The 20,018-nt window shown below is 39.9% G+C and overlaps 1 protein-coding gene across 1 annotated transcript in view; it reads left to right on the forward strand.

Moving 5' to 3' along the window:
- ZNF827 (zinc finger protein 827) overlaps nucleotides 1-20,018 on the forward strand; it is a 79,888-nt gene that overhangs the window by 12,743 nt on the left and 47,127 nt on the right. The window contains exons 4-5 of the mRNA XM_032186251.1: nucleotides 6,493-6,976; nucleotides 17,663-17,896. Coding sequence (XP_032042142.1) covers nucleotides 6,493-6,976; nucleotides 17,663-17,896 — 718 coding nt within the window. The remainder of the gene's footprint in view (nucleotides 1-6,492; nucleotides 6,977-17,662; nucleotides 17,897-20,018) is intronic.

A 20,018-nucleotide genomic window follows, 5' to 3' on the forward strand; every position in this document is an offset into this window, starting at 1 on the left:
CTACCCACCGTGTCGATGAAAGCTTTCTTTCAGTAAGGGCACTTTGCCAGGACCAACTCACAACTGGAGGCGAGGAAGTGAAAGGCAAGAAGGGAAGCAAAAGAAAAGTTTCCACGCAGGCACAAAATGAACAAGGGAGACGGAGTAGCTTGCCTTTTAAGGCACATTGTGTTATCTATAATTGTTATATGGCATTCGGATTCCACAGTGATAGGCACCTTAGAAAAATCCTAAAATAGACACAGTACAGAATTTTATTAGTCTATTTTGGAGACAAATTATAGTACTTGCATAACCACAAGTTTTGGTCCTTCTTCACAAGAATCTGAGGGTAGCATCTGAGGACTTGATTCTGGTACCATAGTGTGGTTTCCAGGGGCCCAGAGAATGCTGAAAGTGAAGCTGAAGAAAATGACTGGGTAACAGAGGTGTCCTGTCCAGGCAGGCAGCAAGGGCTGTGCTTGAGACCTCCTCTCCGTATATCTAAACACATACTCAGTTTGAACATGTTATTTTCTTCTTGAGTGAAAGGATATCTTATGTACTGCTTCTGAAGCTGCAGAAAGCAACAGAAAGGGGTGGTGTAATTCAGCAAGATGTTTTCAGGCTTTTCTGTTTTTCCTGGTAGGGAAGTAGGGATTAAATTTACCTCAGAGCAATACCACAAGCATCAGTCAGATTTTGGCCAATTGATATCTTTGGATCATGCACATATCTTCCTCAGCAATTGGTGGAAGGACAGGCTGTGAGATCATACGGATATGTTCCAAGAAAGCAACAGGATATTAGCCTGAGTACTTGGAAGGGGGAATGAGGAAGAGGAGCATATGGCCAAAAATAATATCTATAAATGTTCCTTGTGCTGCTATATAGACATAATGCAGAAACGGTTGAGCCAGCTCTTCTAGCAGTGGAAAAGAAGTTTAGTGTTATGAACTTGTGCTGAAGCATGATGGTAAGACCAAAAATGAAGAAAATGAAGATTAAGCTTAACAGAAGAGGCAGATGCAGTGGCAGGCAGGTCACATGGTGCTCAGCTGCAGCATCTTCGTGCCACTGTCGCCTGTGAAGAAGGACCACGTAGTGAGATCTTAGATTAATACTTCCGTGTCATATTCAGCGGGTTCTAATCAGCCTGCGGATCAGAGGGAGGCTGTTCATTACACGATAGCAGGGGTAAGAAAAGGCTCTGAAGAATGTATCTAGGTGCTTACCATAGTGATTTGCCTCTTCCTCTTTATCCCTCAGCAAAGTTCAGAAAACCACATAAGCATTCATGGTCCATTTTGGTGGAAGTACAGAACAGGTTACTTCAAAGCATCTTCACCATGCTGGGGGAGGAGGCTGGCTGTGTTTTACGAGAGTTTTTTGTTTAGTTTTGTTTAATCTAACCTTAAAGAGCCAGGGGAGGCTCCTGTGATTCCATTACCTCACCTCAGCTGACGGGTGGTACTACAAACTTGCATTTCTTTTCAACAAGTGAAATCTGTGCCTCGAGCCTCAGATACGTACAAGTGACTTCAAATACCTACCCTTTAATCTCATCACTCTTTGTGTATGGTACAAGAATACGACAGGAAAAACCCGTATACCTTAAATCTGGAAACAAAGTTTTTGAACAGGTAGTCCAGTCCTGCAGAGAGGCTGTTCTTCTCCTTTGCTTTTTAAGCAAAGCAAGGAACCAGTTTCAAAAAGAAAACGCTATATAAATAGTGTATGTGTCCTGAGGCGAAGGATCATACCAAAACCAGCACTGTGGCACTAAACTTCTGAAAGTACAAGATTTTAAAAATGAAGGAGTTTATCAGAAAGCGTGAAAGGAAATGGTAGAGGGCACGTGATAAATGCAAAATAAAGATCTTTCAAGTGTGTCTGGATGCAGTCTCAGTAGGCTTTTTACTACAAGATTAAAAAAAGCAGGGGGGAATAGGTGAGGAGGCAAGTATGTATAAACGTCAGGTTGTCGTAATTGTTGATTGTAGTAGTTCGTAAACAGATGCTCCTCATGTTAATCCACGTCAAACAAAAGTTGGTGAGAAAAAAAAAACAACCTACAGTGGGCAAAGAAAAACTTGATAATTATGTCAACGAGAGTAAGTCAGAGTGAGTAGCCAGAAGCAAACAAAATTCAGACACATGCAATTACACCCTTTATGTGCTAATTTTGCTTAAGGATGAATGTCCTCTTTATTCTCCCCTTTATTTTGAGTGTGGAAAAAAAAAAGAAGCAAAAGCAAAACAAACAAACAAAAACTCACAGACAACAACAAACCCAATAAAACCTGCATAGTCCTGCAAAAGAAAGAGGAATGCCAAACTTTCCCTTCCTGTGCTTCTTAACTAGAAGGGAGAGTCTGTGCAAGCAGCATTACCCCAACTTTACGGAAGTGGGCAGGAGAAGATCTACCTCGTTGGTTCTACAAAATTGCAGGAGTAGTCTGTGTCGTTGTTCCTCTCATCCCTGCTTCCCCTTGTTCAGTGTTAGGTGGGGTCGCACCACTTAAACTGGCTGGTAAATCTGCCAGGATGTTGCTTTTAAGTATGAAAAGATGATTTAACAAACTGCTTGTGATACCAGGAACGGCAGTATGTCGACAAAAAATGTAACGAAATATAGGATGATGTGATATGATAGGGACACGTGGCTTCTGTAAAAGAAAATCATGTGTTCTTCCACTAAGATGTTTTGAGCATGTCAAGAAAATCATGGACTTGAGAATCAGTTGAAATTTATTTGGCCTTTAAGAAAGCCTTTGGCAAAGCTGCTCACTGAGAAGCTGCCAAATAAATTAGGCGATGTGATGTACTATAGCAAATTAGAAATTCACCAAGAGATGATAAAACAAAGGGTAGGAAGAAATTAGCAATGTTAAACATGACAAAAGGCTAACAGAGGGGTGTTCCATTGCAAAGAGTGGTGTGTAGTTTAGAAAATATGATGTGCACAAAATAATGTCTGTGGGTAAGAGAACTGTAGACAATACAACCTTGTGTACACAAATCAAGATTAGAAAAGGCAAAACTTGAAAGAGAACAAAAAGAGGCTAGCTGACAGATAAATGCAAGGCCAAACGAAGTTACTGTTGACAAATACAAGGTAGTGCACCTTGGAAACAGCAGCCTAAACTAATCATGCACCTGACTGTCTTTAATATAATGAACTGTAACTACTCAGGGAAAATATCTGGGTATCACTGTAGACAGTTCAATGAAAACCTTTTCTTTGCATGTGCAGTAGTGGTTAAAAAGTACGTTAGATATTCAAATGTGTGCAGAACAGAACAAAAATAACACTGAAAATATTACAATGCTATTACAAACATATGCTGTGCTGCCACTTCTGATATTCGTTTCTGATGCACACTGTGCATCAAAAAGATACATTGGGATTAAAAGGGGTTTGAAAAGCTGGCAATGGAAATGAGTAGTGGGATGGCAAGAACTCCTTTGAAGAAAGAAATTGCAAAGAATGGAACCGCTTGGTTTAGGTGTGATCAAAATAATGCACGTGGTAGAAAAGAAAATTGAACTGACTCTTTTTTGTCTTTCTTGTTATGTGCCAATGAGGAGGCAGCAAGAGAAAATGAAAGAAAGAAACGAACAAAAAGAACCAATAGATATATTGTACCCAAGTCCTCGAACTGTGTCTAAAGTTTGTAGGAAGCACGTAGCTCGGCTGAAACTTACTGTGTACTTCATATGAAGTGCACACAGCAAAAATTGTAGAACTGCAAAACACCATTTGAGACTGGGAAGACTGTAATATTAAAAAAAAAAAGTATACTTTGCACTGTCAAGGAGAATATCCACAGTTAAATGAAAGAAACTCAGAAGGAGAAGTCCTTCAATGTTTTTGACATAAGTCAGAGCATGGTTTTATGGGATTTTGGAAGAGCCTTTCTTTATGTGCTCTGGTTTGTTGCAGCATAATTCAGAGAGATCCAAATCTGTCAGCAGCCAGGCTCAGAGTGGGACTCTGGAGAAAACTTTCCAGCTGCCCTCTCATCTCCTCTTGCCTGTGGTTCTTGCTGTCACCAGGGAATAGGAGCCGGGTCAGGCTCTGCGTTTGTCCTTGCCAGAGGTTATCCGTCCCCCATTGCAGTAGCGCCGCCACCAGCAGCAGCAGCCTAACTGAGTCTGAAGAGGACGCCTGATGGTTTGGGTAGCACTAGCACACTGTAAGAGCCATTCCCTGGGTTTTAATTCTGTCGTTCCTTGGCTGCAAGTTATAAAAAGGCTTTAATTGAGGAGAAATCCATTGGTGATACTGCTATTGTCTTTGGACTGGAGAGAAATCCAAATGAGATGAATCAGTCCCCCATTCTCCAAAGGTACTGCAGGGGTGGCGTGCCGTGCTCCTGGGAGGAGAGGGTGGGCTCCCACACAGACTTTGCCACCCGTCTGCAGCAGTGACAGCCTTCAGAAGGCATCGCAGGGATGGCTGCGGTACGGGGCCTCTGGAAGAAGCGGCTGAATATGTAGGCAGGGAAATGTTGATTGGTGGGGATCCTGGAGACAAACTCTGGCACACAGGATCTCAGTGGGTGTAAGAGAGAAAGTTGCCATGGTGAGAGTGCCTGCTGCCATTAGTACCTCTCGGTGCTCTTCGTGGAGGAAATAGCTTGCATACTGCTGCGCGCCCAGACCAGCCAGTTTCCAGCCATGGAGATAGACGACCTGGTTGGCATTTCCGCTGTAACCTATTAATACTTAGAATTTATTGTGCTTCTCTTCTTCTGCAAGGTTATTGCTTTAAAATTGTCTTAGGCTAGCATTAGCTTTAATTTTTTGTTGTTGTGAGTTGCAATTTTGAGATTCCAGAATTTGTCTGTAAATGTCAGGCTTATACAATGCCGAGAATGTAATTCTGGGAAGCGGCTGGCCAAGAGAAATTCTCTTTTGCTATTTGTTTATTTAGCACCTAATCTCCAGAGCCCTTGAAGAACCATTGAATAAAAAGTTAGGCAGCGCTGGTGGAAGTGTGTTTTCACTGAATGCAAAAAGGGCTGCAAGAGGGAGGTCTACCAGCATCACGTTTTTGCAGACCTGAGTTCAGGTGCGATGCACATCGAGCTGGGGATGCTGGATAGGAGCTTGTGACTGAATTCCTTCGTGGCTTTTGGGCTCCCAGGCTTCAGCAGCAAGCCATGATTTCCTGGCACAGGTGGCTGCTTCTGAGCCAAGCCCAGGGAGCTGGGGATAGGGTGCCTCTCAGTAGGGTGGGGGAATGACGCCTGCTTTGCCAAGAGTTCATTGAACCCCTCCGTGTTTCAGGTGAAATATTTTACGTTCAACAAATTGCCTTTTTCCAACAAAAATCTGGCTCAGTGCAATGTTTCCAGCCAACTCAAGTCACAAGTGAAAACGAATGTGTGGAGCTCAATCTGGTGCCAATTTGTCTTAATCACGTGGTCATCAATTAGTAAGGAGCAAACGTATGCATTTGCTGGTCTTTCTGGAGGGAGTAGCCCTGAGTGCTACTGTCAAGATTTAAAATTTATTTGTGAAGCTATGGAGACAAAACTTTTTAATACACCTGTGATTATTATGCTGAGCTCAATTATTCCTTTCCTTTCATGAGTACTGTGTTAATCAAGAAATTGTATAACGTGTGTACATAGTTTATATTAATGAGTGTGTCTGCTCAGGTAGATAATATGTAAACCACTGCCGATGGATGGATGGATAGAGTGCCTTTCAAAACATAATCAGGGTTAGGCCTGGGGATGCTAGATGTTATATAGTCGTACTGGAGCACGCAGTCTCTGTGAGAAAGAGCGTGCAGTCCAAATATGAGGACAGTAGGATTAACTGCAATCATTGACTGACAGAATTAGCTGTCAAACACCACCTCTCCTGTTTGTAGTTTATGATAACAGAGCTGTTTATTTTCTGGGAGAATTAATTTGCAAGGAACTGCTTCAATAGCACGTTGGTATTGCCAGGTGTTGTGTCTTTACCCTAATAGTTCGTAAATTGATGATGGACATCGCTATGCAGGTTGATGTTTTGCTGGGCTGCTCTGAACAATTATTTATGAGGTTGCACAGAATGATTGTGCTTAGCAGGACATATAATAAATAGGTTCTTGTGGAGTTCCTTTGTTTAGTTTTGTTTTTAATCAAGGAAGCTGCTAGTTATAGCTTGGAAACCTTTTTTTTGCACACTGACAGGTCATCAGGATCAGGTCAGAAAAACTGTTTCACCCAAAGCAGACTTCATCACTTCCATGCCACAGAGCAGATGTTTCTGATTTATTTTTTTCAGTTGAGTCTGATGTTTATGTTGACTTATGTGTGAAAGAATCCTACTGTTCATAGTACCTGACCTCCTTCCAAATGCTCCGAATGCAGAGTTCATTCATTAGTTAAATTTTCTTTTTTTTTTTTTTTTTTTTTTAAAGCGGTGTCAGGCGCGTTGAGCTGAGATTTCTGTAATGCTAGTAAACTGCTCTGCTTAATACATGCTTTTATCTTTCACCTCTTGAACCAGGTTCATCAGCACCAAGACAGGGGTGAGACCTTTCAATGCCAGCTATGCCCTTTTACTTCCTCCCGCCACTTCAGCCTGAAACTCCATATGCGTTGCCATCAGCATTTCCTCAGGACAGAATCCAAAGTGAAGGAGGAAATACCAGAAACTGAGGTGAAGGGGTCACCACAGCTAAATAGTGACTCCTGCTTGGGACCACAGAGGGAAGGAGTTGGACCTGACCTTATGGGATCAGCATCTGTATCTAAAACGCCTGATGTGGCTGGGCAGGCTAGTGGAGGAGTTCCACCTTTACTAGTGAAAGAAGAGCCCAAAGATGACAATGGCATCTCAGCTGCACCTTTTGCTCTTAGCACTGTTGACAGAGCCCCCAACAACACAAAGCTGAAAGAATCCTCTGACTTTGTGGCCAATACAGCATCAGCACTATTCAGCCAAGACATCTCTGTCAAGATGGCATCAGATTTTCTTATGAAGCTGTCAGGTAATTGAGCAGCAAGCACCAGCAGCGGCAGCTGCTCCTTTGATGGGCTAAGAAACCTTTGCCTTGGGTCTGCTAAGTCATTGAATTGCAGGGAGAAAAACATTGCAACTTCTTAACTTGTAATTTCTTGACTCTTTGGATAAGAAAAGAGGTGCATGATAGAGGGAAGAGGGAAAGCAGTCAGAGAAAAGAAAAAGAGAGGGGTTTTGCTGTTTAATTATTAAAATCTGGGATTGGGAGTGAGAACTTGTTTTCCAGGCTTTGATATTTGCTGACAATTACCTTGGCAAATCTCATTTGGTGTGTTTTTTCAGGCCTGCTAAATATCTGTAGTTCTAGTTTAAATTCACTGAGGGTCACAAGCACCCAGCATGTTAGAAAATTCAGCTCTTAACTTCTCTGCCTTTAACCATCTGTTAAATAGCACCAATAAGTGATTGGTGACCTTCCTTTCAGAGTAGCATATGATGTCTAACTAGTCAATGCTTGTGAAGTATGAATGTTACTGCATTTCTTGATTATTAACATGAAATTGGTCGTCCTAGAGATTTGTGAACATTTCTTAAAAATATTCTAATTGAAATCCATATCTAATGCAGAACGTGTTTACTGTGGTTTCTTTTTCATTGTCAGATTATTGCTGTGAGAATGATATTCAGATGCGTGAGTCTGAAGTGGAGAACGTGTTTAGGGAAAATCTATTATTTTATGTGCTCTCTTATTGATTTGACTGAACATTTCAGAGCTGTGGACATGCTAGGAGTTTGTTCTATACTAAATGTTTTCAAAATTGGCCTTTAATTCTTAAAGAGAAAGAAGTCAGGAAAAACATCCCTGGAGGAACTTGTGTTTCACAAGGAGAAGACAGTCTGTGTTTCAGGCTTTGGAGCCAGAAGGTACCCTTTTCAATAGAGAATAATTGGTCACCTTTTTCCTTTAGATGGAACGTAAGTTGCATTTCAGTAAATTTTACTGTCAGGTAAAGTAGGAAAGTAGCTCTGACCCTGCCTAAGTGGAACTGCAGCCCTGTATTGTGGCAAGGTTTGCTGTCCTCATCTGCTCAGGATGACCAAGAAAAAATGAGCGAAGATGAGTCTGTTTCATCTGCACATTGTTTAACTGAGTTTCGAATTTGAACTCTATACGAAATCCATTTTTGCTGTCTGACAGCTGTCCTGTACACATTGTCATTCTGATGTCTCTTTTAAATGTGCATCGTACACCCCGTGGCTCAGTGCCTCGGCTGCACCGACCTGTGGATGGTAGCGCTCGTGGGGGATGCATGTAGCAAGAAGTAGAGCAGAAAGCAGGAGATGGGGAAAGGGCTGGATGCTGAAAATCATGCAATGTTTCAATGTGTTGTTTTTCATGTAGCTGTTGATGGGGAGCTGTTTACAGTTTGGCAGCCGGTCATGTTTTCAGTGTCTGATCTATTGGCATGAGAAAAAGAATACAAATGTACATTATTCATGCAAAAGGCCTATGCAGTTATTTTATGGTGACTTACTAAAGGTCTTGAAACCTGACTTGTATGCACTGTTACCTAGCAACATGTTATAAAGTCACTGGGGGAGTGAGATGTATCTGTAATTTCGTATGTGTGCATATTTGGATGAAAATGTACTGCCAGTCACCAAGTTTACTACACAAGGAGAGCAATGTTCAAAGGAACAGAATTTCTTTTCTCCTGGGATTTGTATTGTGTTATATACATTTAGCTTGTGCTTTCCTGCACACAACGTGCATAAATTCAGAGAATAAGTAAAAGAAATTCTCTTTAAACAAGTTGGCTAAGTAATAGCTGCATTTTTTGACTGCTTGCTGTGCTGAACCAAGTTCCTTTGAGTGATTTCTTTATTATGACACTCTCTTCTTAGGCCCATCAGAACTTCAATTATTGGCCTTACCTTTTCCATGATATAAATCTTTTGACATCTCAAACCGTATATGCCAATTGTAACAGCCAACACAGATTTGTCGAGACCAAATTATGTCAAAACAATCTAATTTTCTTCTCTGACAGGCCTTGTGGCTAAGAGAGAAGCAGTAGACAGATATCTAAGCTTTTAGAATTTGGCATTTATTCTTATTGAATATTGATGGTTTAAATGAACATTTATTTTTGCTTGCCAATGTTTATTGCTCCTCCTCTTCTTTGTTAGCTTCAGTTTCTGCGTCTCCAGTTTCATAGGGAACCTTGGGGTCTGTTGGTTTTCATTTCTGGGCAGTTTCAGCCTCTTCTTTCTCCAAGTGTCTGACCCGGAGGCATGCTTGCCTCCCTTTGCACCCAAGAGATGCATTCTCCAGTACCAGCTCAGAGCTTAACTACTGCATCTGGGCGGAAAATGGTACCAAATCAGTGGTTATTAGCTATCATCACTTCTGAAATTGAATCTTCATAAACATGTATATAATCTTAACTCAGTATTATTTCTGATTGTGCAATGTGGTGCTTCTCTACTCTAGATGAACTGGGTATCAGCTGGCTGGAAAACAGCACGTTGAGAGTAGCTTGCAGGCCAAAGACAAAGGTTGCCTTGAAAAGGGAGCAGGGAGAAATGTGCAGCCATTCAGCAGACAGTTGCACAAATAGAAAATCAGGAACAGCAGCTAAGTAGCAGTTCTGTAGGAAGGGAACAGGAGTTGGTAACATCATACCGTTGCTAGAATGGCAGTCATTGTACTGGGATGTATAAGGAGAGAAACGGCCCCAAAGAAGGGGGATGTGATACTGCCCTTCTTAGATGTGGTAAAATCCAAGTTCTTGGCATTATGGTTCATGAAGAGCATGGACAGCTGAGAGGGCTTCAAAGGAGAGCAGCAGAATTGACTAGAGTTTGAGAAAACATTTCCAGTGAGGATGCATGAAAGGGAGTGAGGTTGTGAAACCCATAAGAAGACTACGAGAGTTGAGGGTGAATAATCTGATGTTGATTCCTGATGATTAGGACAAACACTAACACTAAAACACTTATCTATTGCTATAGGTTTTAAGCTAGCATTAGAAAAATCTTTCCAAAACTTGAGGTTTTTAAACTTCTAATTGGCTGGAGAGATTGGGACATCTCCACCACTGGAGATCTTTTAAAAAACAGATATCTGCCTGTCAGATATGGTTGATCACCTATCAGGCAGTAGGATGGACTAGATACATGTGTCTCGGTCAGTGAACCATGCAACAGCAGAAGCAGTTACAGGAAACTCCAGCTGAACAGCAAGCAGCAAGCTGTAGAGTAGCAGAGGTGGAGGGGAATTACAGGTGTTTGAAGTTGGACCTGATTTTGAAATGTTCATAAATGAACCGAGATGATAGGGCTCAAAAAGGCTTCTGAATTTTAGTTCAGAAAGACTTTAGATTCAAAGAGGTAGGGCAATGCTGGTTTAGGTGACCTTCAAAGATCCCTTCAGTCCTAATTTTTGTATGATTCAGTGACACATTGGTTGCCACAAATATTTTTGGATGCATGCAAATCATGAACTAGAAAATAGGAACAAACATGGAAATCTTTTCCAGATTCCTTTTCCTAGGTCCTACCTTAAGGTGGAAGATGCTTTTAAATTCATAGTGATATGAAAGGATTCTCTGAAATTTTATTTAACTTTGGAAGGATTATTGTTTATAAAGAAAATTAGTTGAAGACTCTTAACATATACCCTTACACTAGAAGAATATTTAAGCATGGGTCTATTTTTACCTTCAAACCTTCCCCGTTATTTTCAGTGGGATTGCCTGTGTGCTTTAAGTTGCCCAAATACTTTGCTGGATCGGTGCTTTGCCAGGATGGTTTGTTCCCCCACTCCACTAATTCCTTGTCACTGCATTCGTATCATAATTTGCAGAGTATTTGCTTTTCCTGTTTTTAAAATTTCATTGGTAGACGTTGTACAACACATCTCTTTAAATTCTGATGCCCTTCCACCCACTTCTAAGGCTTCTTTTCTTCTGTAATAAACCATGGCTTTCACAGTGCTCCAAATTACCATGGCCACTGTGCTCTAGTGAAGTTATTACTGTGCCTATGTTGTGCACAGCAGTTACTTTTCATAACATTCGAAAATAAATGAAACCCATCAAAATGAATGGGATTCCTGCACTATTGATCTCCAAGGAATTCTGTGTGGAAATAGTAATTGTAAAGCATACTTCATGCCTGGCCTCCTTCCCCGACTTCTCTGTGTTCACCAAGTGCATTACTCTAGGAAGCATCTCTCTCCATCTTCTGACGTTGTGTGTGCCTTGCTTCTGCAGTTCTTTTTATGTTCCCCAGGTTACTTGCATGGAAAAACTTTAATATAGAAAGGGGGAAGGAGGGATAACAGGCATGCTGAGTGTTTGGGGCTGGCCACGTTAAACAAAGAAAAACAGGGGTTCCTCCCAGTTGAAGTCACGTCTGATGTCACTGCCGTGCGAGGAGTCAGATCTTGATTTTGGAAAGTAATGCCAGCGTGGGATTTTGGTGGCTGTCCAAAGGACTTGGGCTTTGCATTCATGTTTCCTGAGCTGATTCCATTAATGGAGTAACAAAGTTGTAAATCATCAGACAGCTACACACAAAATACTAGTAGATAAGCTAAGGAACTGCTTAGCTTACCCATTCTGTTTGCCTTTTGAAAAGTACTGCATTCCCTAAAGGTAGCACAAGTAACTTGAAATGTTGCAGCATTTGCCATTGACAGTACTGAACTGGCTGGCTTGAAGACTCTTCGAGCAGCTATTTTTAATAAAATAAAAGCACGTCCAATTAAGTTGTCATAATTGATGCATTTGTGTAGTAGGTTCCAAAGAAAAGACCATGCTGTCTATATTTAGGATTCCTAGTTTATGCCAGAATGTAAATTTTCAATTGGAATATGTAAGCGGACAGGGCTGGCAATTATTCAGCCATATCCTTCATTTAAAAATACTGTGAATTCCATAATGCTGCTGTTGGTGCAAATACCCCTGATGTCATCGAGATCTCTTTGAAGTGCCTCTCCAGATCCACATTTTCATAAAATCTATATGAACCTTTAATTTCAAATAAAACTGAAAAAGTGCAATAGCACAGCTAACGAAAACTCATGCAAATCTTTGCCACTGCTATGCCACCACCCTTCTCATCCCTTTTCTGCAATTGCTAGTCTTAGGTCCAAGAATTTCCTGGTATTCTTAAAACCATATGCATCATATTTTATACCTTGTAGAAATAGAGTTTAGCAAGATAAAGCAGTGTAGACTCTGCTCTAATTCAGTTGTTTAAAATGCAATATAACAAATTGCTTTTTTGTTTACTCAGCCCAATGCAACTTAAAGGAAGACGTAAATATGATTCTGAACCAGCTCTGTGCTTACAACTTTGTTTTAATATCCACACAAACTCTTACATTTAGGAACAGCTAGACTGATGTCTCTTGCTTCCCTGATTACACCATTACTCTGGGCAGAAGCCCCAGCTCATGAGCCACTCTATCCAAAACAGGAATTGAGGACATTGTTAGTTCAATCATCTCCAATTATTTGTTTTGTTTTGTTTGTTTGTTTAATTTTCATAAACAACTATAAAGGTCATTCTGGTGGCACTTCTCTCTTTCTCTGTTCCTATGTAGAGAGAAGAAATTTCCATACTCCAAGGATGTTCTCCAAGTTCTTTCCTATAAGCAACAAATTTTGCTTTGCTCCTCCTACGCTGTTCCCCTTCTTTTCTTCTGCTCCCCAGAAGTTCACTTAGTCTGCTGTTGTTTTGGTTTTTACCTGGAAAGAAGACCATTGTCTTAGCAGATGTTACAATTTTGTTTAGCAGGTGAGATGTTGGCTGTATACCAGACATCTTGGGGTAGGGGGGCATGTCCGGTCCTCCAGGTGCTGCAGCAATTTGCCAGATCCCTCCATTGCTGTTGGACTAAAATGTTGTACAATTCTGAGAGGGGAGTAACAGGACTGGTCACTCTCCAGTGTTGTGGCTCATTTTGCTTGACTATGGGTCCTTAAATGCAAAACAGCTTTAGAGAAGATCAAGATAATTAGCGACCTTTTCTAGACCGCTGCTTACACAGTTTCAACATACTTAAGCTAGATAATTTGGAAGACCTCATATTTTAAGTGGTCTCTGGAAGCCCTGAGGTGGCAAGTCTTGGCACTATTGTACTTCTCGTGATCATCTATTCTGCCATTCCACTGCTTTGATAAAAAGCAATGTTTTAATGCCAAGTGTCCTTGAGCCATAAGTAGCTTCCCATCCTCCTCTTTGCAGCCCTATATGCTGGTTTCTTTGGCTGAGGGCAGAATAAAGGGTTTTGAAAATGAAATGTAATTGAGTTAGCACTCCCAGCAAGGGTAAGTAAAATGACTTGCTCTTGGACAGGTCAGTACTCCAGGGCAGGAAGCACTAAAAAGAAATGAGAGACCAGCAAGATTGTCCTGCTAGAAGAATAGTATTTCTCCTTTTGGGCCATTTACGGTGTGGGCAGCCTCTGTGTGTAATAAGTTGAAGATGATTTATCAGCCCAGTTGGATCTTAGTCTGGAGATTCTCCAACAGATCCCAGTTGTATAAATGTTCCTTACAAAAGCCACTGGTCGCTTCTTCTGCAGCATTTGTATCCCTTACTCAGTTCTTGAGCGTCCCCAAACGTAAGCCATAGTCTCCATGATGAGTGCCCTGCTCTCATCTATCAGTAGTCGAGGATCGCTGTGATGGTGCAGCACTGTACGGTGGCATTAGAGATTTTCAGCACTGCTTCTTTTGACCCAGACTGTAGATTGTTTTTGTCATGGCCTTCTCTTTTGTGGGGGCATTTTTGTTGTGGATTCCCTCCCCCCCCATCCCATGTTCTTTGCTCAAACAAGGTGGCCAACTCCTTGCTGTTTGTAACTTGTAACTGAACTTGGCTGAAGCAATCAGCCCATTTTTCCTTTCTCAATTAGAAACATTTTGAGCATTCAGAAATCCTCGGTGAGTGGACTGATGCTGTTAGCAGCTCTTATCAAAGCGTTTCAGATTAGTGGCAGATGCCCAAGGCTTTTCTTGTGGCATTTGGCAGTTTGAGAAAAGTGTTAAAAACTTTGATCTTCTACTTTTGCCAAATGGATCAAATGATCCCAGTTTCCAGGAAGATAAAAATTGGCATTTGGGAATCTTCTTTGATTTATTTTTTCAGGATATGGAATGGAATGGAATGAATGTAGAAGTATCAGCCCTGCTTCAGAGACTGCTGCCTGTTGGTTGGGTTTTCAGTGTTGTTCCTCCCTCCCCTCACTGTGTATTTCTAAATTAAATTGCTGTCTTTTTTTGGATTCAGTCCGCAGGCAACACATCCTTCAGTCTGTTCTCATTGCAATTCAGGATGAATGTAAGTTAACTACAAATTAAGTATATGTACGTGTATCTATTTTCATATGTAGATAGATGATGTTATTCCTTCTGGGGAGTAATAATTTTGTAGTTCAAAAATACTTTAATAGACTCCAACATCATCTCTTTAATCCTTGTCTAGTTCCTTTTTTTTTTTTTAATATAAAAAGATCTTTCAGTCTTAGGGTTTTTTGTTTGTTTGTTTGTTTTTAATTGGTCTATGTCAACTTTTTATTTCTCTTATTTGCAGTTATTTTTCTTAGATCTGTTTATTCTCCCTAATATAACTAGTGGATGCATCATAATGGCTATTATCCCTTTGTTAGAAATCATGACTTTTTTTTTGTCTATAGTTTTAATGTATGAATCTGGTAGACTGGACAGCCTCCCCCCTTAATAAAAAAGTCCTTCTCTTTAGGTTTCATTTACACTGGAATCTGCTTTAACATGTTTCAAGAAAGAGCAAAAGCCCCAGTAATTGAAGCAATACTGTTGAAACAGACCTAATAGTTGTCTGATTTTGTTTTTGTTTTCCTGGGAAAGAAAAGTGAGGTAAATATACCTGTTTTTTGGGATTTGTCTGATTAAGGTGTTTGATTTTTGGAAAGTGTGGTCAGTGAAAGGAATGTGCTGACAGTTAACAAAACAAGTATCTACCTCTTTCCTAGTTTATTAATTCTATCTTTGGACGGTTTGGTCCAAAACAAAGTGACTAGAGTGGGCAGAACCAGCTACATAGATAAGAACATTAGTCCTGGATTTCTTTTTTCCTCTGACATGGTATTGCCAAATGCACATCATCAAGACTTCTCTGGGTTGTTGGACCTTGGCTACATTTTGTTTCTCATAGGTGAGGTCTGATAGACATACAGGGACAAAACGAGTGTACAGATCATGAAGAGCTCATCTGGGCTATGCCTAATGTTATGCTGGTAGATTTGTTATCAGGGTAGCTTTTGCGTTGGTGTCCTGGGTGGTGGCTCAAAGTGTGAGAGCACAGGGGATCCCAAAAGGCCGCTGTCACTGCAAACTAGGGCCTGATTCTGAGTTAAAGTTCCTAGCTTTAGGCTATGATATTGTATACATTTAGTTACAGTTGTTTTACTTGTGTGTAGATGTTTTTGCTTTGATCTTAACATGTTTTTTGGTAGACTATGGTGAAAGGTTGCAAATACACTGACCTGTGTATGTCAGTTCAGTATCACCGCTGTATTTTACATGGTAACGTGGCCTGCTGATCTGGTCCGTAATGCTTCCTCTGCCTGCTTCATTTCATGGGCAGAAACATAGCAGGCTGCACAGGTTAATGATTGTTCTCAGTGGGTCTTCTTTACCTCTTTGCTCAGACTCATATTTCCTTTATGTTCTGGAACAATTTGAATTGATGCCTTCTTGAAATGAACACATTCAAAAGAATTTTCTCCAGGTTCTCAGAAAGTTCGGGAAGAAATCTCTGTTACCAGTTGCACTCTGCTCCTGGTGGAGGCATTTTTCATATCTGCAGCAGCTAGAGTGGCTTATTTTAAAGGGGGAAAGACTTTCACTTTGTTTTTTGGTGAAAACCAAAAGATCAATCTCACGTCAAACCCCAGAATAGACTGAGCTAGAAAGAAGATGTAGAAGGCAGATGGATTTTTTTGTGAGTACCTTGGTGAAGTTGAGAATGATTTGGGAATCTAATCTGTATTTTGGTGAATTAAAACATACTTTAATGTTTCATATCTCTGCTTTTGCTATTTTTTAAACAAGGAAAAAGTTATTCCTAATGCCGGTAAAAGCACTTATAGTTCACAAAAGCACTTAGTTCATAAGTGCTTGTAGTCCATACTAAGAACTACATGTATAAACTGATTTCATTTCTGAAATAGTTAATATAAATAGTCCCAGTGTGTATGTATGGGCTGAATATGTATGAATATGAGGAAGTAGACCAATGGCTTAAGCCAGTGAATTTTCCCAGAATTTGGGTTGATTTGACCTGTCAGTATCCTGCACCTTCAATTGAATGTTACGGTCCCTCTGGTATGCCACTTCCTCAGCTTTTACTGTTCTTGCCATGGGTTTGTAAAACAAACAGCTCCCTACAGCAGTTAATGCATGTTGACTTCTAATGCCCTACTGTGCAGTAAGAAGTGTTGTGGGATGCTTTCCTCTTACATGGGCTGAGCTTGTCTGTAAGAGTCATGAGGGTAAAGGGGGGAATGTCATATGGAAGGAGGAAAATACCTGGGAGCGGAAAGACAGGTAGTGAGGTAAATGGTGAGAGAGCTTAGAGAACAAAATGGGGATAACGATCTTTCACATTTGTGAAGACAAAGGTTTAAAGATGTGAGAAAGATGTAAACTCATCAAGTTTTGGGGCACTGAAGGAGTCACCTACCATGTGTTACTCTGCGTTTAAAGTGGAATTTTGAACAAGAAGAAAAACTCTAACATCTGACAGGAAATACCTCTTCATGGTCAAAAGTAAAGAATTAAAGCTGATCAAAAATAATTCAATTTCTATAGCCTCCTATTAGTCATGCAGTCTGTTGATGAGATTATATTGTGTGGTTTTGGAAGTATTGTTTAAGAAGTGTTCTTGGTTTTATCCCTTCAACTAAATGTAGCACAAAGGATCCATTGCTGTCTAGTAGTATCTGAAAGACCAGTCAAGAACAGCCGAGTGCAAGGTGTAGGTTTTAAACAGCCCCAAAGTTTGTGTCCTTCTCTGAAGCTTTGTAGCAGCTTACACAGGGCATTTGAAAGGATTATTTTATACTTTTTTTTTTTTTTGAATGGATGTAGAACCTGAAATAGTGCTCTAAAAACACCTAGCAATGCAGAGTTATCTAATAAAAATCCCTCAGTTCTCTTTTTTAACTAATACCAACTTATAAGAACCTAGGAATTTGCAGTTCTTTATTTACACCCCTCTTAGTTTTCGTATATTTCTACTCTTTATCTCTTGCCTCTTTTTCATGCTCTTAAGAATTCACTATGTAGTACCCATGGACTTTGCCAAATCTGCCTTTATGTGACATGGTATTATAAACTTCCATCAAACGTATGGAAGACATGCAAACCAGTGACCTTGTGGGATGCGTTGTAGTTGGATAGGGACAAAAGAAGAAAGAGAAGCAGGATGTTTTCCTGAGCTCTGGTTAGATGCAGTTTTTGTGATTCAAAACTGTCCTTTGGTACAAGAGAAGCGGATGCTTGTTTACCTCTTGAAGCATCTTTGAATGCTGTTTGACATTCTTGCTTCCAATACCTGCTCTAGCATTTTTCAGGTTGTGGTTTCTTACTGTTACTAGCTGCTCTATGATTCTATATTACACACCTCATTAAGTCTGCCTTTTTCCTTCTCTTGACAGCTGCAAATCAAAAAGAGCCCTTGACTCCAAAGTTTAAAGTGAAAGATGAGCCTAAGGATGAAGAAGCTGCAAGTTCAACCTTGTCTCAATCCAGCTATGTGTTCAGCCAGGAATCTGAAGCTTCAGCTCCCAATGTCCCTGAGGAGAAACTCAAGCCACAAGAACCACAGACAAATGTGATGAGGCAGGACATGTCAGTCAAGGCAGCATCTGAGCTCCTCATGAAGCTCTCAGGTAGATATTTAATTTAATAATATTCAACTTAATATTTTTTTCAAGTATGCTAACAAGGTTACCTTGCAGAAGGAGGGTAACAAAGCTTTAGTAGGAAGTGAAGGAACAAATGAAAATGTCTATATGCACAAATTGATATACATAAGACATCTCAGTTTGTTCTGTCACCACAGTGTCTAATTATCTGTATTCTGCACAAATTTCACTGGTCTTCAAATTAATGACTACGGAATAAGTCAAGGGAAATGAAACCTTAAAGCTTTTAGATACTGTTATTTTTAAAATGTACCAAAACATTTTTATATCAATGTATTCATATCTGTGTCATGCCATTAACATCATAAAAGTGTCTGTACTGAACTGTACCTGATATAACTTTAAAAATGCTTTTAAAGCTTTTTATTTTTTTTCCTGACAATCTATTGTATTCAAAATTGTAATATCTGTTTTGCTTTGTTTTGTTTTAAGAAAAAAAAGGTAAACTGATCTGCCTTACTGCTGTTGAACACTTGAATTTGCCTACATTGCCTTTCAGACAGTTGGAAAGTATGCATGTGTATACACATAAGTACTGTTAGGTCTGGAGGGAGCCAAATAAAATGTATGTTCTGCTAATTATGCTTTGTCTAGCTGTCAGAGTTGATGTTTAACTTTAGGGAAAGTAAGAAGTTTGAGTTCTCCCTGCTGGGAACAGGATTTAAGTGAATGATGAAAAGGATTTGAACTTCTAATACACTTACATTTTTAGTAGTGAGAAACAAAAGTTGGTCTAGGAGCCTGGGATTCAGACTTCCCTACTTAAACTGGATCAGCTAGCATTTAAGTCTTCTCCAAACCTGGACAAGACTTTTTTGGGGAAGTGGAGGGGTCAAACAAGAGGTGCCATTGGAAACACAAGTTCACCAATTTCTGAGATCCCTGCCAAATCTATCTGAAACTAATTGGCTTCATTGGATACTGTCAGAATTGAATTTGAGCTCAAATTTATACCTGAAAAACTTCAGCTCACTAGGATCTTCCCTCATGAATTCTAACATGTGATTAGTTCACTCCTGTTCATACCTGCACCTTTTAATTTATGGAGGAATTTTGAATCATTGATTTTCAGACCTCGGTGTTGATGGTGCAAAATGTGGATCCCAAGTATTAAAAGCTGATCACAGAAGACGTTTCCCAATTTTTTGGGCTCTCAAGTAACAAACATCTTGTTAAAGACAAAGTGCACTGTTGCTGTTGGTATTTGGTTCAGGTATGGTGTTCTTGTAACAGGACTTTATGGCCTAATGAATGTTAACCAGTGACTTTATTTCTTGGTTCATATAAATGTATATAAACATTTCCATAAAGAGCCCTGTAACTTAATGATTTTTCAAGTGCTTCAGAGACACTAGTGTTCTTTATTGTGAATGTTGAATTCAGTACTAGCAGGCTGTGTTTAAATAATTCTGTTACAGACTTCATTATATTAGAGCATTAGTGACTTAAATGTCTCTTCATGTGGGTGAAATCTGGCATGTAGGAAATCTTGACCAAGTCTTCAGCCACTTATGCTGGGAAACCCCGGTGTTTAAAGGTTCCAGTAAGAAGTACACCAGTATAATATATATTTATGATTTCTTGCTGATTGCACAGTTTTTACTGACAGTGGTTAATCAGTATGAATGATGAATGGTGAAGATTCACTTAAGATTTATCCAGTATTGCTGCAGTTGACATTCCTGAATCAGCCAGTGGGTGGGGTTATACCAAGTTTATTTCTTGTGCTGTTTTCAACTTGCACTTTTCTGAATTACCGTCTAAGACAGAAAGTGCAGAGGAAAAATGCTAACAAACAGTTTAATGTAAGACAAATGTAAGAGGGAAATCTAAGATCACTAATCTCTTTAGTGTTTTGTTTGTTTGTTTGTTTGTTTTTAACTTGTTTGCTTTAACTGGTAAAATATTCTGAGATTGCAGTTGACTTCCCAGATTATTTTAAGCAGTTGTGCACTTTGTTTTTAGTGACGTAGTACTTAAACAACTGTAACACTTTGTCAGAACAAAGTGGAAACAAGACCAAACTTCCTTCTTTTTCGTGATACTTTCAGTAAGAGAAAAAAAATATGAAAGGAGCGATTATGTC

The sequence above is a fragment of the Aythya fuligula genome, chromosome 4, assembly GCF_009819795.1.
Source record: "Aythya fuligula isolate bAytFul2 chromosome 4, bAytFul2.pri, whole genome shotgun sequence".
Taxonomy (NCBI): Eukaryota; Metazoa; Chordata; class Aves; order Anseriformes; family Anatidae; genus Aythya; species Aythya fuligula.